Source organism: Rattus norvegicus, chromosome 14, assembly GCF_021556685.1.
Source record: "Rattus norvegicus strain SHRSP/BbbUtx chromosome 14, alternate assembly SHRSP_T2T, whole genome shotgun sequence".
NCBI lineage: Eukaryota > Metazoa > Chordata > Mammalia > Rodentia > Muridae > Rattus > Rattus norvegicus.
The window spans coordinates 85,807,378-85,832,179 of NC_141547.1; the positions used below are offsets into that span (position 1 = coordinate 85,807,378).

At 47.5% G+C, this 24,802-nt stretch overlaps 1 protein-coding gene, 1 long non-coding RNA gene and 1 other non-coding gene across 5 annotated transcripts in view; 1 reads left to right on the plus strand and 2 right to left on the minus strand.

Moving 5' to 3' along the window:
- Positions 1-2,526: 2,526 nt before the first annotated feature.
- On the minus strand, positions 2,527-5,527 carry LOC102547700 (uncharacterized). 2 transcript variants are annotated; one of them, XR_015637547.1, is made up of 4 exons: positions 5,389-5,527; positions 5,051-5,122; positions 3,612-3,693; positions 2,527-2,711 (listed from the first exon to the last, which is right to left on the minus strand). It is a non-coding gene; the product is annotated as an uncharacterized LOC102547700 (long non-coding RNA). The 2 variants fall into 2 exon arrangements; XR_015637546.1 differs by having other exon boundaries at positions 2,527-2,849.
- Positions 4,721-4,853, minus strand: LOC134478783 (small nucleolar RNA SNORA9). Its single transcript, XR_015637763.1, has one exon. It is a non-coding gene; the product is annotated as a small nucleolar RNA SNORA9 (small nucleolar RNA).
- Positions 5,528-15,234: 9,707 nt separating the features above from the next.
- The window catches only part of Ccm2 (CCM2 scaffold protein), a 45,595-nt gene continuing 36,027 nt past the window's right edge, over positions 15,235-24,802 (plus strand). The window contains exon 1 of one of the 2 annotated variants that reach the window (XM_087583516.1): positions 15,235-15,333. In XM_087583516.1, the coding sequence (XP_087439642.1) occupies positions 15,304-15,333 (30 nt within the window). In that variant the 5' untranslated portion in view covers positions 15,235-15,303. The remainder of the gene's footprint in view (positions 15,334-24,802) is intronic. The other variant, NM_001126275.1, reaches the window with a different exon arrangement.

A 24,802-nucleotide genomic window follows, 5' to 3' on the forward strand; every position in this document is an offset into this window, starting at 1 on the left:
GTTTAAACCATAGACTTCCTGCCTGACCCAGCAGATGTGGGGGCAGGCACTCAGCACCCTGCAATTTCTCACCACAGTTACAAGGGAGGGGAGGAGTGCACCGTGCAGCCCTCTAGTGGGCCACCCTTTGGTAGGACCCTCTTGCATACACTCTTTCATCCAGCCTCTGAGATAAGACCATTATCTCTTGGAGCTCTGGGCTCCAAGCTCTCATAGTTCTCAGCCCATTGTTGGGTTAACATTAAACATTTTAAAATGGCTAGGTGACACTCAGGTTTCTCTGTGCAGTCCTCCCTCCTGATCACAGGGTCTGCCAGCAAGCAGCTCTCTCTGCTCCCTTCTCCTATGCTGGGAGGAGGCTAAACGTTCCCAAATAAGTTATTTGCAGGCCAGCTTAGAGAGAGACCTTGTATTCATAGGTGATCTGACAATTGTATTTTGTTTTGGTTTTGCTTCGTTTTTTGAAACAGGGTTTCTCTGTGTGCCCCTGACTGTCCCGGAACTAGCTCTACAGGCCGGCGTCGCCCCCCACATGCTGGGATTAAAGACGTGCATCATTATCATCGGCTGACAGTTGTATTCCAACCATTCCATTTGATTTTTAAAATTCCTTGATAATGCAAACGTCTAATGAAATTGTAAGTTCTAATCCACCATGTGGTAAAAGCAGGCACCGTTAGTGAGAAGATGAGCCACTGGTCTAAACTGTCCTAGATCCAGTGGTAGGGCTCCGGCTCCTCCCTGGAGCAGTACAGCCCTTCAGCCCAAGCCACGCTGCCTCAGTTTAAGCCTGATATGAGAACATTCCATCTGCAGCCTTCTGGGGCGGTGCTCTGGTAGGGTTTCCCCAACCCGGGGACTCCCACCCTTGGGTTTCACTTCGCAAAAAAACCCCAGGCCTTGAAAAGCTCTGGGACTTGTGGTGGTTCAAGTTAAGAAGGGACATGGGTGAGTTCCAGTTAACGTCTGAAACACGGAACTCTGTCATCATCTAATATTACACCTGTCATGGTATAGTGTATTTGGGGTTTTTTTCTTCTAACCACTTAAAAATCCCAAGATCATTCTTAGGTTCGAAGTTGACTCTCAGGTGTAGCATTAGACTCTGATTGTTTCTACACCCTGTCAGCACGTGATTGAGACTCTGGCATGACCCACACAGGAGTTACTATTGAAGCTAAAAAGACGACATATTAATTTCTCCCTGGATTGAACCAACTATGGGCCCTTTCCACACCAAACCCAGAAGCTTCAGTTATTTTAAGAGAAGAGTTGGTCAGGCGGTTCCCGCTTGAAGCTCCCTTATATCAAGCTTGCAGATAGGGCAAGAGGGTGGAGCCACCACCCACTCCAGTCTGCTAGGGACTAAGGAAACCCTGGCAGTTTCACTGTCTAGTTTAGTGGCAAATCGACCATCTTTGGGTATATGTGTCTCCCAGCACGAAGCATCTTTTGTTGGCACCCACCAGTATGGTCTTTACAACTGTCTTGCCACCCATACCTTAGCTTCCCCCATAAAATTGAACCATAGCTTTATATATATATATAAAATTTAATGAGTGCCATCTTCATGCACACCCGAAGAGGAAATTGGATCCCAACATGGACGGTGAGCCATGTAGTTGCTGGGAAGTAAACTCAGCATCTCTGGAAGAGCAGTGTTAACTTCCATCCCTCTAACCCATGAATCATAGTTTTTTAACCCATTTTTAAAGTTTGTGTGTGTGCATTTGGGCGCGGGAGTGGATGGTCTCTTGTTTGGGTAGTTTTTGTTGAGGGCCTGGCATGTCTGGGTACTGTCCCATTCATTCGCTGTCTGTAGTAATGAAAACTAAAATTTACTCATTGTACCTTCAATGGCCGACTTGGCCAGGCCTTGCCCACTATATTTCATAACAATGCCTGTGTGAGCTAGTCTGCGGACATACCCATGGACAGACTATACTTTTAGGCTGAATAGTCGATACTCGGGAATATCCCTTACTTGGCTTCCTATTCTTGGTCCTGACAATTATTGGTATATGAAGAGTAAGATATGGGTTTTCAAACACACTCAAAATGGCCTCAAGCTCACTGGAGATTCGCCTGCCTCTCCAGTGCTGAGATTAAAGGAGCGCTCAACCACTGCCTGGACCAAATTATGTACCCTGGGATGGGAAGAGACAGGGAATGCCAGGTTATCCTCTAGAACCGGTTTGACTGCCTGATACAGGGACTGGAAACACATACCCTTGACTGCTAGGCCCTCAACTCTATCAGCCAAGAGCAGATCCTCAGGATCTCGAGGTAGTCCCTTTGTACCTCATCCCAACTAAGCCTTGATGTGACCACAACTGCAGCAACCCTCCTCCATTCAACCAAAGTTCCAAACGGTCATTGAAAGTATGTATCCAGTATGGTGTGTGTCGTCGTCATCTGCACGTGCTTGATTGAGAATGGAAAGGCACCTTGGTTCATTTGGGCTGCCACCAGAGTCAGTTTGCCCCCCCCCCACATGTAATGTGGAAAGAAAACAGGCTAAGACAATTATATATAAAATCACATTTATTTGAGACTGGGACTTTCGAAGCCCAGTCTGGCCTGATCTAGTGTCCAGAAGCACTGATTAGCAGATGTGTTTTCCTCTAGCTGGCTACAATGGCTGCGGTTCATTCTATTCAGATGTCAGACAATAGGCACAGCTGGGTTCCTTATTCAAAATCTGAAGGAGTCTGGGAGGAGGACAAACACATAGATAGAATCAAGCTTAGGCCAGGAACCAGAAACTACGGATTGCTTTGTTAAAGGCCAAGGAGGCTTCAAAAGCGATCAACACAGCTGGAGTCTCATTTCAGTCTCCATTTCCGCACCTGCAAAGATTAGAAACACCAAGTAATGCTGTGATAAGGAGGTACTATCACAAGATTAAGGGCTGTTGTAAAAGCCCACTGCCCTGAGGGGCAGTAACAAAGCCTAGCTAGACTGCACCCCCAGTAAGCCATGAGGTCCATGGTCCACTCCCATTCCGGCAAGACACATGACCTCATGTACACCATGATGAAATCAAACCAGAGGCAAATGCCATCTACAAGAACCAGGACCCAGAAAGTCTATTTCAAAATAGTTTCATAAACTTCAACACAGCTAACCTTTCTGAGATTTAGTCATACGACTCATTACATGGAAAGGTCACAGGCTTCCTGTTTTATTTTATATATATGTGAGTACACTGTCGCTGTCTTCAGACACACCAGAAGAGGGCATCAGATCCCACTCCAGATGGTTGTGAGCCACCATGTGGTTGCTGGGAATTGAACTCAGGACCTCTGGAAGAGCAGTCAGTGCTTTTAACCTAAGCCATCTCTCCAGCCCTCGTTTGTTTTTAAATACACTTTTTGTAGCCAGGTGACTGAATGACGGGACAACTACTAAGTCAAACAGAAGCGGAGCCTGAGCTTTCTGGCCCAGGCCCATAATTCAAACTCCTGGGAGATGGAAGCATGAGATCAGGAGTTCAAAGCCAGATCAGGAGTTCAAAGCCACCCTTGGCTACGTAGCAACTTTGAGGCCAGCCTAATTGACAGGAGACAAAATTCCAGATGTGACCTAAGAGTGTCTTCTTGCACACTTACCGCTTCAGTGGAAGTTCCATGAAACAGCCCGATGGTTCTGAAGTGCCATCAAGTCACTTCGAGCTCCAGCAACTTAGGTTTCCTAGACGGAAGGAAGCGTCGGTGAGCCAAACACATAACACTAAGCTGCCAACCGTCCACAGACCTTACACCCCACAGCTAAGAGCAGGACACTTCCCTTTAGCACAACTCAGCCACGACTGGCCCTTGAGAAAACAGCATGGGAGATGCCTGCTATCAAATTTCAACCTCACAACCCCTGGACAAACAACCACTTCACACAGTAACGTGTGTCAACGACAGCCTCAGCAGAGAAAAGCACTTGCTGCCCTGCCTTACAACCACCCGAGTTTAGTCTCCAGGACCCACATGGTGGGAAAGAAAACCAATTCCTGCAATTCTTCTCTGACCGCTATGATCTATGCTATCCACGGGCCCACACACAGGGACATGCACACAAAACAGAATAAAGGTTTGAGTTAAGGGGCTGGAGTGATGGCTCAGCACTGACTGCTCTTCCAGAGGTCTCAAGCTCAACTCAGCAACCACGTGGTTGCTCACAAGCAGCGTAATGGGATCCGATGCCCTCTCCTGGTGTGTCTGAATAGGACAGAGTGCTCATATACATAAGATTTGAAATGGGGGCCTGGTGTGGTGGCACTCTTCACCCCAGCACTTGGGAGGAAATGACAGGCAGATCTGAGTTCAAAGGGCCAGAGACCCTGGCACGAAACATACCCAAGGTAAAGCACGAAGGTCCATGCTTAAGGATTGGGAGTTCAAGGTCACCCTCACCTAACTGGTTGTCTTAATGCCAAAAAATACCTCCCAACACCAATGCCTTCCGCTACAGGGACGCCTTCCTTAGCTATTGGCACACGGGCCAGGCTTCTACCATCTTGGGTCTCTCCGATCCTGGTTTTCTTGCTTGCTAAGAACCAGGCCCAGGGCCCACCTGGAGCAAACACCATGTGACCACACCTCGAGTTTTACTTGAACTCATGCTGTATTTTGTAATTGTTTTAAGGACTTAATAGTTTGCATTAACTCTGGACCACAGAAACAAACTCTACTCCCTTGTGACTTACCCAGGCGCCAGGTATCTGTCGTACTGTCTGAAATTTCTATAACCTTGCTCTGGAGAGAGCAGGGCAAGGCCTCAAACCACTTCACAATTGTTTTGGCAAGCACTGTAGGAATGCACAGGGTCACGGCAGACCCAAGCACGCTGGAGGCTTGCTAAGTGCATTACGAAAACCCTGTACAACCCACAGTCCACATCGCAGTCTCTCCTTCCCTTGAGAACTCTTGGGAGATTAGTCCTGAATGTGAATTCAAGATACGACGGAGTTTGGCTTCAGAGGCCCCAGATAACCTCTGTTCTGGCTGAAGAGTAAGGCTCTCTGGAAGAGGCCACCTTTCTTTCACAACTGACTTACCAGGACATCTTCTAGAAGAACTCGATCATCCCTTCCACGTTATGGGGCCACTCACCTGGCCTCGATGCCCACCTAGGAGGGGAGACAAGACACATTCAGCTCCAGCCTGGGCCTATCACCCAGTTGTATGCCCTCCAAACGTTCTTTCGTAAAAAGAAAATTAAAAAAAAAATCTCTTGAGGGGAGACCCCGCTTGCTTCCCGCAGGACTCGCTGAGGTTTAAAGGGAATCCCCTAGAAACAGGCGTGAATCACCCGGTGGCACGTGTTTCCCCACGGGGAAAACGTCCCTGCTTCACCGCAGGCTAACCTCCTGCTACCGAGCTCCCCAATTCCTACCTGGACTCGAAGTAGCCCTGCACCGCGCCTGTACCCTGATGACGACGGATGCAGAAAAGGTGAGGGCCGCAGCACATGCGACAAAGGAGCCGCCAACCATGGCTGCCATCTGAATGCGCACACGTGTCCGTAAAGTTATGGCCACAGCAGCGAGCGGCGCGCGCATGTAACGACATCACGCAGCCCCGCCCTGAAGCCGCGTGCGCGGGCTCAAGGATGGTGACGTCAGCAGTCCCAGGGCGTGGTCTCAAGCGCGGGCTGCGCCTGCTGGGCCCGCCCTGGTGTTGGTTGGTGGTTGACCGCAGGCGGACCTCAGCCTCGGCGGTTGCCTTCTACATCATATCCTCTTAGTAATCCGGGTGACAAAGCTAGGGGCTGGAACCGGAGGTAGCCAGGGCAATTCAGGCTGTGCCTTCGGGGCCGGCGCCCAGGCTGGGAAACACGTGGGCGCGGCGCCCACGGATAGACCAACACTTGGTAAAGTGATGTGCATAGACCAGCAAATGAGAGAAGGCGGGAAAGAAAACCTCGGTCAGCCCTATCTTCCAGAATCTTTATTTTCTTTACGTTTTGTTTGTTTTGTTCTCCGTGTAGCCCTGGCTGTCCTGGAACTCACTCACTCTGTAGAATAGGCTGGCCTCCAACTCTGAGATCCACCTGCTTCTACCCCCCACCCTCCCAGTGCTGAGAGTAAAGGCTTACGACACGAGTGCCCTTCTTTTCCTTTCTTTTTTAAAATATATGTCTCCCTTTTTTCCCCTTTGCAACATGAACTGCTTCATGAATTTGCCGCAGAAACAAGCACCACAAGAACCAATTTTTTTTTTTTTTTTTTTTTTTTTGGAGGTGGATGGCTTAGTTCTAGGTCTAAAAAATAATGAAAGCCCAAACAATCTCTGGTTCATAATGCCCTGTCAGAAGCTCAGACATCCCATACAGTGCCCAGATAAACCAACTGAGAACTGAAGAAGCCCGATGGCATATTCCTTTATATTTTTTTAAAGATATATTTATTTATTTTATTTTATACGAGTATATTGTAGCTGTCTTCAGACACACCAACAGAGGGGATCAGATTCCATTACAGATGGTTGTGAACCACCATGTGGTTTGTGGGAATTGAACTCAGGACCTCTGGAAGAGCAGTTAGTGCTCTTAACACCTGAGCCATCTCTCCAGCCCCCCGCCTTTTTTAAATTTATCTTTATGTGCCTGAATGTCTGCCCGTGTAAGGATGTCAGATCCCCTCGAACTGGAGTTACAAACAGTCGTGACCTGCCATGTGGTTGCTGGGAACTGAACCCAGGTCCTCTAAGAACAGCATCCAGTGCTCTTGACTACTGAGCCATCTCTCCAGTCCCGATGGCACATTCTTTTTTTTATTTTTTTATTTTTTGGTTCTTTTTTTCGGAGCTGGGGACCGAACCCAGGGCCTTGCGCTTCCTAGGCAAGCGCTCTACCACTGAGCTAAATCCCCAACCCCCAATGGCACATTCTTAATGAATATTGAACACACGGTTTGGGCTGACTAGGACACCATGATGGTGGAGAAATGGAATGTTCAAATCAAGCAGCACAATTATCTAGGGATATCTACATATGTGTGCATGTCTCTATGCACACATGCAGTGTCCTCAGAGGCCTGCTCATAAAATGTGGGTGCTGGACACCAAACTCCTTGTGCTCCTCTGAGAGAACAGCAAGCACTCTCAACCACTGAGCCATCCTTCCAACACCTCTCTAGTCCCTTTTAACAGCCACGTATCGCCAGCCTCTATATTGACCTAATTAATAAGTAGGCTTCTTGCGACTTATCAGTAAGCTTAGCAGACAGACGTCTAGCCTCCACTGTCCCTGACACTTAAGAATGGTAAGAACTGGGGTTGGGGATTTAGCTCAGTGGTAAAGCCCTTGCCTAGGGAGCACAAGGCCCTGGGTTCGGTCCCCAGCTCCGAAAAAAAAAAAAAAAGATTCTAAAAAAAAAAAAGAATGGTAAGAACTTCTGGAACCTACAGAGGGGATTTCCGCTGTGTGCCGTATTAGGCTCCCCGATGCTCCATCAGTGTAACTGGTAAACCCATCCACTTAAGGATTTCCTTGGCTCTGCTGTTATGAAAGGGCACGTGACCCCCTTCCAGGGAGGAGCATGTTATTCCGTATAGCTTGAATCCATGTTTCTCCATTGTCGCACATATTTGGCTTAGAATAAACTACTTTGCCATTTCCTTTAAAGAGTCATCATCTCATATTGACAAAATATTGTAAGCCACCTTGGATAAAACTGCTGTTCCCTTGTCAAATTGCTAATTTTTTTTTTCAGGCTTACATCTGTAGGAAACCAGAATGTGCCACCCCCAGATATGATTATAGAAATCACGGAATTTTTATAGTTACAGGATAAAAGAAATTCATAGATCAAGGCTCTTTTCAGATCTCTCTTGGTTTGGGTGAACACGTGTCCCACAGACTCGTGGGTTTGAACACTTGAATCCTGGCGGGTAACACTGTTTTGGGATGTTTAAGAGCAATGGTTCAGTCTTGTTGGAGAAAGTGTGCAGTGGAGGAGGGCTTTGAGAGTTTAAAAACTCTCGCCCTTCCTGGTTTCTCCTCTCTGCTTTGCGCTCACACTTCAAGATGTGAACTGGGCTGGAGAGATGGCGCAGTGGTTATGGGCACTGTTCTCAAGGCCCCAAGTTCAATACCCAGCAACCACATGGTGGCTCACAACCATTTCTAGTGGGAACCAATGCCCCTTTCTGCTACACATGAAATACTTAAATCTTTAAAAACAAAGCAGGGTTGGGGATTTAGCTCATTGGTAGAGCGTTTGCCTAGCAAGCGCAAGGCCCTGGGTTTGGTCCTCAGCTCCCGGGGGAAAAAAAAAAAGCAAATGATGTGTGCTCTCGGCTTCCTGCTCCAGCCTCCGTGCTTGCTACTGTGTGTCTCTTACCTTCATAGTGATGAACTCTTGAACCTTACACCCAAAACTCTTTCTTCTATAAGTTGTTTCGCTCCTGATGTTTTATTACAGTAACCAAGAAGTAACTAACATAAAATTCATTGGTAGAAACAACAGGCAGGCAGGTCCTATCAGTAGGTTTTTTGAGACAAGGTCTCATGCACCTACCTGGGCCAGCCTTGATCTTGCTATGACCTCGAAATACTGATCCTCCTGCCTCTCTGATCCTAAGTGGATTATGTGAGTGTGCTGTCATGTCTGGCTTCTTTTTCCAGTGTAGATTGGAATCAAAAGTAGGCAAAGGGCAGCTTCCTTAGTGTTAGCTGCTCTGGGCTCTGACTGGCGGCAGCTACCTGGCTCTCAGTGGCTCTCCCAGCATCCAGAGCCTGAATCTTATTTTGCAGTATTCCTGGTAGTGGAGCCAGGAGAGATTCCTGTGGTTTTCTAGCTGGCCCTTCTAGGAGTTTCCGCTGTAGTTACTGGAGACTGGCTGGCACGCTACGCAGGGCTAATAGTCCTGGATGTTATCAGCTCCTTAATGGTAACGAGAGAAACCTGCTCTACCTGAGATAGAAATCATGAACTGGCAAAATAAACCATCCCAAAGTGGCTTTTCTGTGATTGATTGTGGGTGTATAGAGCGGAGGCTGTCCCTGGATTGACCTGATGTGGGTGAGGGGAAGGTTGTAAGGTTGTTTCTGGTTATCTTCAGACAAGTTATCACCCCCCTCAGTCCTGGATGGACTGGTGGACTGAAACTCACCAAGCAGACCATGTTGGTCTCAAACTCAGCCAGGCTACTAAATCCAGGGAGGGAGAGTTGAAAGGGTGACGATGTATCAGGCTTGAGATCAGCCTGGACTCAAAAAAACAAAAAAACAAAAAAACAAAAAAACAAAACCAAAAAGCAAACAACAAACAAACAAAAACATGCATAAATCACTGAATTATGATTCTAGCTGTTTTCGTTGGGGTCTGAGTGACATTAATCCCTTAAACAATCAGACCACTTATTTATATCCTGTGAAGTCTGATGGACAACCAGCAGCAGATTGCACAAGAAATCAACCCTCAGCTATAAACACTGTCACAGGAAGCCAGCTTGGTGTAAGTCAGACTTGCAGGAAGCTCTCCGGTGACAACCAAAAAGTCAATTTATAACTTCTGGGCCAGCTCCAAATATTCAGGACCTGATTAATATTTGACGGCTTCCCTAATTTATACCCTTGCTCCCAATTTGAGACAAGCTAGAAGAAGACACCTATGTTCCCCTATCCAAAATATGTGAGGGCACAGAGTGGACAGACCCTAATAGAATGTGTGAACAGATGTCCACAGTGTGAGGTGCCCACAGTAGACAGCTTCTAACCAAGCCTGTGAGGTGTTCACAGAGGACGGACTCCTAGTATCTAATCAGGACCTTCTCCTCTCCCTCCCTGCCTTATTCTTGTCTTTGTCTTTTTTGTTTCGGGTTTGTTTGCTTGCTTACTTTGAGACAGAGACTTGCCGTATAACCCCTGCTGCCCTCAAACCTCAAACTCCTGGCAATTTTCTTTCTCTTCAGCCTTTTCTGTGAAAAGTACCAAGCCTGTTGGGAGCCCAGTACGAAGGTCCTTGTGCCCACAGATCTCCAGGGAAATCATGACCGTTAGGTACACAGGATGGTCCTCTCAGAGAAATGGGTGTAGAACCTGTTCTTCCATCCAGAAAGCTGGGGATTGGAGGTGATTGATTAATACCTCCTAGTGATTGGCGTGATCACTGGGTCAGGCCATACCCAAGTCCCTATAGCTAGAATCAGACACACCCAGTAATTGAAATGAGCCTTTCATCCAGGGGCTCCCCAAGCTTCCACAACAAGGACCAGAGATGCCAATAGTCTAAATGACTCTTACATTATCTATATAGCCAGAGGCTACCCAGAGGTCCCACATGCAGGACCACAGGTAGCTAATAGCCCAAATGACCTCTATCTGTTTGATGGAGACCGGGCTGTAGTCTTCCTTGGGTCTATAGCCTAATACAGAATACAGGTATCCTATCTCCAGAATATTATTTCTTGGAAGAAATAATATGTACCCTGAGTTGAGTTTCAATGTAATTATGCTTTCTTGTGCACCAGAGATTGTGCATCAGGATACCTTTTCCCAAATAATGCTGGGTTTAAATATACTGGCAGTTAATTCCGTGACATCAGAATCTCTGAAAGTTATGACCCAGGTTTATGAAATCAATCTGAATCGAGTTGTCTCATGTCTTTGAGGTTCATTTGCTTGCCCATTCCTGCAGGGTTCCCCACACAAGTCCACCTTTAACCAGGACATTTTTGTGTTTGTTGCTTTTTCAGACAGCACCTCATGTAGCGCATGATATCTTTGAACATGCTGTGCAGCTAAGGCTGGCCTTGAGCTCCTAATCATCCTGTTTTAGCCTCTAGAGTGCTAGAACAAAGTGAGCCACACACCCGGCAATCAGAACTGTCTCAAAGTGTTTTCTACTACAAAGCTTTTCTACTCTGTGTGTCTTTGAGTCTGTAAACATGGCGGTCATAGACGCCCTAGTATAGCAAGCTCTGGACAAACCTCTGGAAAAGCCTCTGCTTGTTTGGTTTGGCCATTTTAACTTATTTACATAGACATCACTATATGATCATCAGTAGATGGATTTTTACTTGAAACATGGACCGTGTAGGTAAAGATGAGGTGTGGCATTTCAAGTGGTTCACAGGGAGCAGAGAGACTCAGGAGCTCCAGGGCAGTCTCAGTGCTAAGGGAAGATGTAGTATTTTCTGTGTTACAGAGTGATAAATATGGAAGAATGAAGCTCATTGGGTAAGGGGCTTGCCAAGTGTACACACGAAACGCTGGGCTTGTTCTCTAGCACAGAGTAAACCCTGCGGCTAGTGGTACATGTCAGTAATCCCAGGACTCTGGAGAGAGAGGCAGGAAGGTTATAAATTCAAGGCCCTTTTGGGTTAGAGACCAGACTGGATTGGAGGAGGCAAAGCAAGAGCGCTCTATCTGGAAGGGTACGTTAAAGCAGGATTGTGAGATGGCTTAAACGCCAGGCGTCTGATGTTAAGCATTTAAAGACCAAGTGAACTCTTTTGTTTGTGTCTACGGATTGTTGCAGAAGGAAGACTAAAAAGGCACTTCCGGTACCTCAGCTCGGTCTGCCACGTGGTGGAAATACACACACTTTTGAGAAGTACTAAAGGCCAGAGGATTCCGATGGCATTATAAGCAGAATCTAAGGCTTTCTGCTCCTATTACCAAGAAACAGAGACAGAACTATGTGAAAGGAAATGAGTCTGTGACTAGCAGGCAGTGTCCTGGGGTTCCTGGTTCTTGGCCTTTTTGCCTAAGAATTTAAAATGAAGTGCTGGCTGTATTTACCTTTCTATTGTTATGATAAAATACTGACCCGGAAACAAGGGTGGGGCAAAGTTTTATTTCAGTTTGCTGGTTACAGACCATTGAGGTAAGTCAGGGAAGAAACCTGAAGGCAGAAACTAAGGTAGAGGCCATGAAGTAGCTTGCTCCCCAGGACTTGTTAACCTTTTAAAAAAAAATTATGTATTTTTATTATATGTGCATTGGTGTTTTTTGCCTTTGTGTGTGACAGTGTCAGATCCCCTGGAGACTGGAGCCACAGACAGCTAGCTGTGAGCTGCCCTGAGGGTACTGGGAAATGAGCTGGAGTCTTCTGCAAGAGCAGCCAATGGTCCCAACCCCTGAGTCATCTCCAGCCCCATCGGCCTTTTCATACCACCCAGGATTACCTGCTCAAAGGTGGCGCTGCCTACAGTGAGCTGCACTCCACATCATCATTAATCAAGAAAATTTGGAGCTGGAAAGATGGCCCAGTGTTCAAGAGCCCATAATGCTCTTCCAGAGGGTTTGGATTAAATTTCTAGTACATGGTATCTCTCCTCTGTTTATAACTCCAGTTCCAGGGATGCTGCTATGGGCACCAGGCACGCCCCCCCCCCCCAGTACATACAGTTAAATACATGCAAGTAAAGCATTCATACACATAAAAATAATCTTAAAAAAAAAAAAGGTAGAAAATGCCTGGCAGGCATGCCCCAGGGCAATCTGATGGAAGGAAGCAATTCCAGCTGAGGTTCCTTTTTCCCATATGACTCTAGTCTGAGTCACACTGGTGGACACTAACCAGCACATAATGGCTCACACAGATTTGCAACAAGCAAGTTTATAGGGAGCAAAGCTATATAGTACAGAGCCGAGAGGGCCAATTGTCTGAGGCTTCCTTTTAGGAGTCAAGAGTTGGAGCTTGATGCCTAAGGGGTATGGGATGGCCAGTTCTCTAGGCTACTGATGTGTTAGGCCAGATAATAATTTTTTCAACTGTATATATCCCTTCCTATAAGACCCGACTTTAATCATGTGCACACCCAGCTATGCACTGGCATAAGTTAGTAAATGGGGAATTCTCTCTGAAAGTTTGTTTGGGGCGGCAGATTTGCTGTACTGTGCATGCATCCTGAAAGAAAGAGCTCAGGCTGGATAATATCCCTATCCTGTAGCAGGATGCAGTAGAGACATAACTGGATAAAACTGTCTAAATTTGATTATATCGGGATAGAGAAACTTATACTATTTTACAGAGAGAGGAGCATGTGCCTAATGCAGGTTTGGGTCCGAGATTGCTAGATGCATCACTCAGAGAGGACGTTTGCGCGTAATATGTGCAGTAAAGGATTGAGGCTGGATTATTAGAAGAGGGGTTGTTCAGAACCAGATCGAGTCCTAGGCTATGAAACTATTCCCTATGCTTACAAGCCTCAGTTATTACAAGCTCTCAGGAAGAGAGTAATTCCATTCCATTCAGCCTCCCCTCTAGCAACTAAAACTTGTGAAAAGATGAAATAAAATTCAGGCCATAGGGGCTAGAGCGATGGCTCAGTGGTTAAGAAGGGAATACCACATAGAGTGTCTGTGGAGTGCTCAGTGACAAATGGGACATCTATGTCATCCCCCCCTACCCCACCCCCGCCCCAGGCTCCCAAGCTCAGGAGCCATCACCGCAGAGAAAGTAGATTATAAAAGCCAGAGGTGCATGGCAGTGGTACACACCTTTATTCACAGCACTTGAGAGGCAGGGGCAGCAGAGCTCTGGTTTCTAGGCTAGCCTGCTGTACACAGCAAGTGCAAAGTCAGTGAGAATTACACAGAGACTCAGTTCAGAGGCTGGGAGGAGGGCTGAGGCTATGTAACAGCATCTTCTGGACATGACAGGACTCCTACACTCATGGACTCAAAGCAGCTGTGGATGCTTGCTTAAGACCCGCACAAGATCAGCCAGTCAACATTCTAGCATGGACTAGGAAAGGATTCATGAGCCTCCCCCCAAGAATTGTGAACTGGAAGGGGAGGAATCATATTTCTTTGAGGGCATGGCTTCCTCTTGTAAAGATGTGCATGTGGCCCTGAGAGAACATACTACACTTAGCAGGATACTTAGTATTCTAAAATAAATATTGGCTTAATTTAGTTTTTTTTTTCTTTTGAGACACAGTTTCTTTGTATAGCCTTGGCTGTCCTGGAACTCACTCTGTAGACCAGTTTGGTCTTGAAGTCAAGAGATCTGCCTGCTTCTGCCTCCCAAGTGTTGGAATTAAATACATGTGCCACCATGGCCCAGTTTAGTATTAATTTAGGATCAGTAAAGTCCTTACTGTGGGTCGGCATAACAGCAAAAGGGACCTGTTGGGATGCCAACTTGCAGCATGCTTTTGAAAAAAAATAAAATCACCTGATCCTCTGAAATTGTTCTGTGAATGTAGTAACTGCATACGATGATTGTTAAGATCTATTACGTTGGGGCTGGAGAGATGGCTCAGTGGTTAAGAGTGCTGACTGCTCTTCCGAAGGACCTGGGGTCAATTTCTGTCACCCACATGGCAGCTTATCACCGTCTGTAACTACAGCTCCAGGAGGTTTTTTTTTTTTTTTTTTTTTTTTCTATTCTTTTTCGGAGCTGGGGACCGAACCCAGGGCCTTGCGCTTGCTAGGCAAGCGCTCTACCACTGAGCCAAATCCCCAACCCTGCTCCAGGAGTTCTAACACCTTCATATAGATACATGCGCATGTATGTATGTATGTATGTATGTATGTATGTATGTATGTATGTATGTATGTATGTATGTATGTATGTATGTACACAAACGTTGTATACACTACCAAGGAGGTTCTATTGACAGCTACGGTTGATCTTGAACTCATTTTCCTGTTTCTACCAGCCCAGCCAGGTGCTAGGATTACATAGAAGTGCGCTGCCACGCCCAGCCAGAACAGAAAGTTACTAGAAAAAAGGGTTTCCTTGTGGCTCAGAGTAAAAAGCAAGAAATGCCAAGTGGCAGGGCGCCCAGAACCTGGGTTGGAGACTGGCTCTGTCCCTTCCCAGGGGCTTGAGGCCCGCCTCCCAGATCGCGAGGCAGGCTGGGAAATCGGCCTCCCTAAAGATGGCGGCAGAATTGAAAAGTTGGATCCACTCCCGCGCGGCCCTGAAGGGTTCGGGCGAGCTGGGGGGTATTGGGGCGTCTTTCCAGAGGGGATGGGAAGGACTGGAGGGTAGGCAGACGTACTCCATAGGCCCTGAGGAGGCGTGGAGGGGTCCGGAATGAACCGGGATCTCCTCAGGGGCATTCGGGAGAGCCTTTGCCCTGTAAGGAAGCGCCCTCCTTGGGCCCAGCGGTTTTCTCTGGGCGGAAGTGCGGGAGCGCGGAGGCTGTGGGCGGGGCATGAGGGGGCGGGGTCTCTGCGGTGGGCTGGCTCCCTAGGTCCGGAAGTGCGGGTGGGGCGCGGCCGGGGCGGAGACTGCGGGCGGGCCGGCGGCGCGGTGAGCGCGGGGGTGGCGGGCCCAGAGCGAGCATGTAGCGGCCGCTGGCGGTGGGGCTCCCGGGGCGGGCCGCGGGGGCCGCACGCGGCGACATGGAGGAGGAGGGCAAGAAGGGCAAGAAGGTGAGCGCTCACCGGCGCGTCCTCCCGCCGGGCCGGGGCGTGGGGTGGGGGTCCCTCGGGGTGGGCGGGCGGCGGAGCGGGCAGGGACAGTGGTCAGGTGGGCCTGCGGCTCCCGGAGGAAGTGCCGCGCCTTTCCGGTAGGGGGGTCCCTTTTGCTGCTCGCCCCCGGCCTGCTCCAGACGGCCTGTCAGGGGGCCCGCCTTCCCCGCGCGACGGGCTGGGGCCACAAAGGAAGTGGGCCCAGCGAGGGGCCAGAAGGTGGCCTGGGCTGGAACTTGGACCACTGGGCTGTGCCGCGACCGGCGAGGCTTTTACTGCCCACTTGGCTTTGTTTTTGGATGTCCAGTAAAAGCAAAGATGGACTTAGCTTCTCGGCGGGTTCGCTCGTCGACTGTCGCTCGTATTTAATACCACTGAGCGATTTTAGTGACGTTATGTTTGGCAGTAAGATTTAGGACATGGTTCAAGAGGCTCCTTCGTTTCTGTAGTTTAAAAAATGTGGCTTTAATTACAGGCTTGAGTAGTTGATAAAGAACATTTTAAGGATCCTGGGAAGACCATGTGGGGATAAACTGCTTTAACTGTTTTTAAAGCGAAAACTGGGGTTTGATAAAATGTATCCCTTTCAAATAAATGCTTTGCAATCTTAATGTTTGCCTGTCATTTTCATTTTGATAAATGTGTGCACCTTGTGGACAAGTTTAACACAGACTTTGATGTCCTGGCTCAGTTAACCACCCGGCCTCCTTGTAGCCTTTAATTGGCCACACCACTCCTCACCTTGCTTTAGGAAGTGTCCCATTTTTCAGAAAGTCTTACTTGAAATAGAGTGTGGCCAGGTGGCCTTCAGGGAGTCCAGGCCAGCGGCGGCGCTGCCCCCACTTTTCTTTTGTTTTAAGACAGAAACTTGCACTTGGCTGTTTGGATGTCCTATCAACTTGTTACCTCCGGAGATGGTTACAAGTATAGAAAAGGGGGGTTTGAGCATTGTAAAAGGATTTAGCTAGAAAAGAGGAGTGCTGTTTAGGAAGGACCTGGCCCAAGTGTGGATGAGGCTGAACTGTGCCAGCCGGTCTTTGCAATGCTAGTAGCCTACATCCCTGGAGACTAGTCATTGTATTTGCAGCACACTCTTAGTGCTCTGTAAGACACCTGGCCCACATTCTTGTTTGGGACAAATTGCCTGGCTGTTTTTTGTTGATTTGTATATCATACAAGTTCAGATAGAAAGCAGAGGAGCAGAGCGGTGCATTAAGACTTTCCCCTGAGCTTTCAAATCAGTAGCGAGAAGAACTTAACAGTTACATGCTGTGAAAAAAACAGAAGTACAGACTAAGGCAATGATTAATTTCATTGTCTCTATTAAAGGAGATAATGGGTTGTGTCGGGATCTGTGCTAGCAGTTGTAGGCAGTCTGCCACCTGCTTTAGTTTGTTCCCTGTAAGCATGTGAGACAGCCTTTGGGACCTGAATTTCTATGTAGGCCATGACTTAACATAGTTTACCAGGTATCTTCTGATCAGGAGCTGGCAGAACCTTCTTCACGTGTTTGTTTGTTTGTCTTTGAGATAGGGTTTCTTTGTTATGTTGCCCTGGCTGTCCTGCAACTCTATATCTAGATATCTGGCTCAGGCTGGCCTTGAACTCACTGAGATCCTGCCTCTTCAGTATTGGGTTAAAAGCTGTGTCACTACACCTGACTCCTTAACATGCTGTTTTTGTTTTTTGGTTTTTTTAAAGATTAATTTATTATATATGAGCACACTGTTGCTGTTTTCAGACACGCCAGAAGAGGGCATCAGATCCCATTTCAGATGGTTGTGAGCCACCATGTGGTTGCTGGGAATTGAACTCAGGATTTCTGGAAGAGCAGTCAGTGCTCTTAACCGCTGAGCCATCTCTCCAGCCCCAACGTGCTGTTTAATATGTAGTATCTCCTTCCAGCTTAGGAATTTAAGTGTTTTTCATAATAGTCAGTTAACAAGAGGCACTCGTTACAAACATTTAATGAATTCATCCCATCTCCCACCGGAAGACAGAGATTCCCTGTGTAGACCTGGCTGTCCTGGAACTGTTTCTGTAGATCAAGCTGCCCTTAAACCTAAGAGATCCACCTGTCTCTGCTGGGACTAAAGATATGTACCACAACAGCCTGGCTACAATTCAAACTTAATAAATCTTATTACAATTTGGATATTTAAACCACCCAGCTCTTCCTAAAAGATGTAAACTTGAACCTATGACAGTATGAATGGGTGCTGAAGATATAACTTGTTTGATACAGTGCTTGCCTGCCAGGAATGAGGCCCTGGTTTGGATCCCCTTTGCTTTGGATGGCCCAGAGGCATGATGGTATATTGTAATCCTGGCACTTGGGAGGGGGAGGTCAGAGGCTCGAAAGTTCAAGGTCATGGCCAACTTGGAATCTATAAGAACCTGTCTTAAAACGGGACCGGCAGGCCTTCTCCAGGTCTCAGATACTTGATGTCCTGTCAAGCAGTGGTTTTACTCTAGAAGGTCAGTGAACTGCTAGTGATCCCGAGGACCAAGTAGATTTCATGGAAGCAGTGCCCCGCCATTCTTGAAGCTACTATAGCAACAGAAGTGTGGAGGTTATATCTCCATCAGACAGTCTGTGGCACCCATTGTGTTTGTGCACCCGCAGTCAAGGAGAAGCAGGAAAAGCTAGAGAGCTTGAGAGCTGTTGTAGAGCTGGGTCAGTCCCAGGCCAGGCCAGAGGGATGAGCGCCTCAGAGAAACTGGTGACCACTTGATGTCTATAGAGTGGCTGCTGCCTTTCAGACTGAAGCGAACGAAGCTCTTGTTTTTATATTAGAAGTTTACTTTGAATTGAAAATTTTCAATGATTTTTATTTTGTGTACATTGGTGCTTTGCCCGTATGAGTATCTGTGTGAGAGGGCCGGATTCCCTGGAACTGGAGCTACAGACAGTTGTGAGCTGCCGCGTAAGCGCTGGGAATTAAAGCCAGGTCCTCTGGAAGAACAGCCAGTATTCTTTTTGTTTTTGTTTTTAATTAACTGATTTATTGACATCCTAAATGCTGTCTCCCCTTCCAGTCTCCCCTCACAGAGTTCCTCCATCCTTCCTCCTCCTTCTCTTCTGAGTATGGGGTTCCCCCTGGGTATCCCCCCACCCTGGTACCTCAAGTCTGCCAGCAGCTTGTGTTCTTAATCGCTGAGCCATCGGTCCAGCCCCTTTTGATTTTGTGTATGTACATGTCTGGGTTTGCTCACACGCATGTGGCTGCCTGTGAAGGCCAGAGGCAATGGCTCCCCTGGCGCTGGACTTAGAAGCAGCTATGAGCCACAAGATAGGGTGTTGGGAGTTAAACTAGAATCCTCTTCAAGAATAAACAGTAAGTGATTTTATCTCCTGAGCCATCTCTCCAGCCCTGAATAAGGCTCTTATGTACAGAGTAATCTCGGATGCTGTATATTACAGCATTATACTATATTATATATGATGTAATGTCACCCTCTCCCCTGCCCTCCTTTTCTGAGACAGGGTCTCAGATAGCCCAGACTGGTCTGGAACCCACTGTATAGTCAAGGATGGATGACCTTTAACCCTGATCTTCCTGCTTCCACTTCTGAGGAATGGGATTACAGGTGTGCACATGGAGACTAAATCCAGGGCTTCGTGTGTGTGTGTGTGTGTGTGTGTGTGTGTGTGTGTGTGTGTGTGTGTGTGTGTGTGTGATAGGCAATCAGTCGTTCTATCAGTTTAAACTACATTCTGCTTTCTTAAGGACAGGCACCTAACAGCCAGGCTGGTCTGGAACTCATTTTGAATGATTGAACTGTTCAACTACTGATCCTCCTGCCTCTGCCTCCGGGGTACTGGCATTGCAGGCATGGACCACCTTGTCTGGATTTGAGGGTTGCTGGATTGAGCCCAGGGCTCTGTTCAAGCTAGGCAAAATTGCTTTGCTAATTACACTATATCCCTGACCCTCTAACCTACCCCACATGTGTGCGTGCGTGCATGTGTGCGAGCACAGGGTTTCTCGTCCCAGATGGGTTTGGAACTCCTCACCCTGTTTGTGAAGCACTGGGGATCAGTGCCGTAAGCTCTGTGTCAGGCGAGCACTCTACCAACTGAGCTCCATCTCTAGCTCCCCTTGGTCTTCTTTAAGGCAGGGTCTTGCTGTGTAGACTTGGCTGTCCTCAAACTTTACGTTTGTGGCAGTTTTCTTCCTAGGTGTTGCGATCACAAGCATGTACCAACACACCTGGCTACTAAATGCTCTTTAAATTATTATTTTTAATTTTTTTAGATTTCTTTTTTTCTTTTTTTTCGGAGCTGAGGACCGAATCCAGGGCTTTGCGCTTGCTAGTTAAGCGCTCTACCACTGAGCTAAATCCCCAACCCCTAGATTTCTTTTTTTAAAAAAGATTTATTTCATTTATATGCGTACACTGTCCTGGTCTTCAGACACACCAGAAGAGGGCATCAGATCCCATTACAGATGGGTGTGAGCCACCATGTGGTTGCTGGGAATTGAACTCAGGATCTCTGGAAGAGCACTCTGTGCTCTTAACCTCTGAGCCACCTCTCCAGCCATTTTTTAGATTTCTTATGTGAATGAATGTTTTGCCTAAATGTATGTTTGAGCACTATGTGTGTACAGGTGGTCACGGAGGTCAGAGTGGGCATTAGGAGCCCTGGAATTAGAAAGCTGTGAGCTGCAGGGTCGGTGTTGGGATGGAACCCTGCTTCTCTGCAGGAGGAGCTGACTCTCCGGCCGCCGTACTTGGTTGCGTGCCCACTAGTTGGCATACAGAGGTCAAAGACTAACCTGCAGGGTAGGCGCTCACTTCCTAATACTCTGGGTGACTTGAAAGTGTTTGTAACTTCAGATCCAGGGAGTTTGGTGCCTTCATCTGGCCTCCGTGGGTACCCACATAAAGGTGGCAACACTCAGAATATATACACACACCCCATACAGATAGATAATTCTGTTTTCTTGAGACAGAGTCTGACCATTTCTCCCTGGCTGGCCTGGAACTTGCTATGTAGATAAGGCTGGCTTTAAACTCCAAAAGATCCTGCCAGCCTCTGCCTCCGTCTCCCATTTCTGGGGTTAAAGGCTAACACTCCTGGCTTTTTGTTCTTACTTTTGCTTTTTCGTGACAGGGTTTCTCTTTGTAGCCTTGGCTATCCTGAAACTCTGTAGACCAGGCTGTCCTCAAACTCAAATCTGCTGGCCTTTGCTTCCCAAGTGCTGGGATGATAGCCGTGCCTGACATGTGCCTCGCTGCTGTCAGTATCGAGTCTTCTGTATTTACTCAAGTGCCCATGCCATGCTTAGCATAGAGAGGGAGGGCTAAGGACTTAAGCTTTAGGAAGTTGGCCCCTTAGATGTCAAATCCGAGAATGAGAGGTGCTGCATTAGGAAAGACGAGAAGATAGCACCAAGTTCTAGGTGGGGATCTGGGGCTACTGCTGAAGGTCAGAAGCACCCTTAACTCTGCCGAGGCTGTCTTGGGCTGCAGGAGACTAATGTTGGTCTGCACACTGAAGCTGTTAGAGGTGTGCTAGTAATCTGCTTATTTCCCCATTAGACGAGTGTCGGTCAGCACACCAGTGCCAAGCACACAGCCAGCAGCTTCCACCTAGGAAGCGGAGCCAAGGACAGGGCAGAGAAGTTTTGATACAAATGATCAGGAAAACCTTTCCATTATGAAAACTTCAAGTAGAAATGCAACCCCCATGCCTGACTTCAAACAAGAGTGATGTGTAGGCAGCCCTTTTTGTTACTTTATTCTCATTCCCGCTTGTACCTGAGTGGGCTGAATTGTCCCTATATCCCCCAAGTTCATATGTTGTAGCTCAACCCCCACGATCTTGTGAGGTGACTGTGTATGGAGGGGAGCTCTGTAAAGGTGCCAAATGTTTCTTGTTGATTGTTTTTGAGACCGGATCTCTAGCTTAGGCTGTCCTAAGCATACTTTGTAGCCCAGGCTGGCCTTGAAGCTATGGAAATTCTATCTTAGCCTCCCAGAGTGCTGAAGTTAGAGGCATGCACTGGCAAGAGATGCTTAAGCTTAAATGGCGTACCTGAGGCTCACTGTGATCTGATTTGAGATGCTCTATTATGAGAAGAGATAGGGACAACGTGTGGGATTGGGGAAGAAGATGATATCCAATTATGTGCATAGAAGCCCAGGAAAAGTAGCCCTGCCTACACCTTAATCTTGAGTTTTCAGCTCCCAGAGCTGGGAGAGAATAAGCTTCAGCAGATCAAGTAAGCCATTTTTTAAAAAATTAACTATATTTATCTTTGGCAATGGAGGGTATTGAACCTAGGGCCTTAAGCATATTAGGCAAGTAGTGTCCCACTGAATGAACATCTGGGTTTTCACAATGAGTTTACGATATGTCTCTGTGGCCCTAGGAAGATCTATTTACTTACTTTTACTACTTTTAGAGACAGGGTTTCTCTGTAGACCAGGTTGTCCTCAAGCTCGGAAATCCTCTGCCTCTTCCTCCGGATACTGGGATTAAAGAATGTACCACCCCCAGTTTAGGAAGATTTTTCTTCTTTAAGTGTTTTTCTTCTTTTTCTTCTTTTTCCATGTGTATATGAGGAGGGGAAGGAAAAGGAGAGAGAGAGAGAGAGAGAGAGAGAGAGAGAGAGAGAGAGAGAGAGAGAGAGAGAGTTTGTGTTCCTGTGCATATTTACTCAGGTGTACTTGTACTCGTGGAGGCAGAGATTAAACATTGTCTTCCTCTACTGCTCTTCACCCTCACAAGGTCTCAGTGAGCCTGGAACTCTGTCTCAGTTAAGGTCGTCTGGCCAGCGAGCAAGTGTGCGCGTGCGTGCGTCCATGCCTGGTTGTTACGTTAGTGCCCAGGGTCTGTCCTTGTGCAGCAGGCATTTTGCCCATTGAGCCAGCTCCTCAGTACCTTAGCAGGGAATCTTGAGGCTGACTGTAAGGGGCAGTCGGAGGTGGAGGACTGTGCTCCTAGGGAGGTTTCTGAGGGACTGATCTACACGTCACTCTGGACGAGCTCTTACTGTATTTTGTAAGGACCATGGATTGCATCTCACTCTATCTGAGGGAACTCGAGATAGCGTTTTACCTTGTCCCTAGCTGCCCCAGAGTTCACTGTGTATGCAGCGCAGACGGCTCTTGAACTTGTGGCTCTGCTCCATCCTCCACCTCCTGAATGCTAGGATTGCAGGCATAAACCATCAGACGTGGCTGCAGTTCACTGTAGCTGTCTTCATTCATACCCAAAGAGGGCGCCAGATCCCAGTACAGATGGCTGTGAGCCACCATGTGGTTACTGGGATTTGAACTCAGGACCTCTGGAAGAGCAGTCAGTGCTCTTAACCGCTGAGCCATCTCTCCTGCCCTCTTTTCTTTGTTTGCTTGTTCATTTGTTTGTTTGTTTTCTGAGAAGGGGTTTCTCTGTGTAGCCCTGGCTGTCCTGGAACTCACTCTATAGACCAAACTGTCGGAAAACTCAAGAACTCTACCTGCTTCTGCCTCCTGAGTACTGCATTAAAGGGGTGTGCCATTGTGAGCCTGGATCCCTCAGTATGCTTGCTGCTACTCCACTTACCCCTTAGTCTGAGAGAAACAATAGGATCTGTGTGGCCCAGGCTGGCCTGGTACTAGCTATGTAAACTAGGCTGGCCTTGAACTCAGAAATATTCCTGACTCTGTCTCCTGGTGCTGGGATTAATGGCAAGTGCTTGGCTTCAAGAGCAGTTCCTCAGGTGACTACGAGAGATGAAAGCGTTTGCGTTTGGATTGTCCGGTGAGGCAGACAGTGGATGTTTGGGGTTTTGGGTTTCTGGTACTGAGGGTTGAAAAACCCAGGGCTTCAAGAACGTTAGGCAGGGGCTCTATCACTGAGCCACACCCCCAAGCCAGATCTTTTCTTTTTCCAGTACAAATGGGAAATTTTTTTCCTTACCTCTGTGCTGGTGCCAAATATGTGACACTTTTTCCTCTCAAGTGTACCTGATTGGTAACAGTTTTTTGTTTGGATTGTGTGAAGAATTAGGCATTTGACTAGAGGCATTAAGTGTGTACAATGAAAGTAATCCTCTTTAATAAGCACAGAAGGAAGTTGGAATCTGGCTTTTGTTTGGGGCTTAAGGTGGCGCATTGTGTCACCCGGGGAGGTGGAGAGGCTGGCTGAACTCTGCAAGTGAGCAGAGTGGTCAGCCTAAGCTGCGTGTCACTGTTCTTATGGTACAGGACTCCGTGTGTGCTGTCACTGCGTGTAAAGTACATTTCATGTGCATGGTTACTTGTAGCTTTGAGGGGTAAAAAAGTGTTTGTATCCATCCCATAGTTTAGAATTCCATGGCAGTTTTCCTGACAGTTTTTTTTTTTTTCTTTTTTTCGGGGCTGGGGACCGAACCCAGGACCTTGCGCTTTCTAGGCAAGCGCTCTACCACTGAGCCAAATCCCCAACCCCTTCCTGACAGTTTTTAGCCTACTTTATGTGGTGCACTGTTACAGGAGCCCTGCATCTTCTGTGACTTAGAGGATTCTGTCTCCTTTATTGATTTCTGAGGAGTGCATTGTTAAGGAAACCTAGGGGCTGGTATGGTGGGGCACACCTTTAATCCCAACCCATGGGAGGCATAGACAGGTGTATCTCTGGAGGTTGGAGGCCAGCCTGGTTCTAGGCCAGTCAGAGTTACATAGTGAGACTCCGTTTCAAAGAGGAGGAGGAACTGGGTATGGCACAATGGTAAAGAAAACCCTGGCTAGCTACTCTTCCAGAGAACCCAGGTTTGATACCCAGAATAAATATGGTAGAAGCATTTGTAACCCTATGTGACATCTGCTTCGTAGCCTTCTCGGGCACCAGGCAAGAATGTGGTACACACAGGCATGCTAGCAAATCACATAAAATAAAGAGAAAGGAGACGGCCCAGATTGGCAGGCTCACATTCTGTCACATGCGAGTATCATGTCTGATAACGTGGCTGTTGTGTGTCTGCTGTTCAGTAACCCCCTCCCTCTCTCCTGGGGGCTGGGCACCTGTTGTCAGCCCAAGCAGCTCCTGTCTTGAGACGCCTCACAGTGTCATGTTTATCCTGAAACCCACAGGGCTGGGCTTCCGATCTTTCTTCTGTCTCTTCTCTTTGTTTTCTTTGTTTGTTCGTTTTTTTTGTTTGTTTTCTGAGAAGGGGTTTCTCTGTGTAGCACTGGCTGTCCTGGAACTCACTCTATAGACCAAACTGGCCTCAAACTCAAGAACTTCACCTGCTTCTGCCTCCTGAGTGCTGGATTAAAGGTGCGCGCCACATTGACCAGCTGGTTTAACCCAGCTGCCACAGCAGCATTTTATTTTTAAACATTTATTTTTATTTTATATGTATGAATGTCACCTGAATGTGTGTGCACACCATGTGCATGCAGTGCCTGTGGAGGCCAGAAGAGGGCGTCTGGAGTTACAGAAATTTGTGAGCTTCAG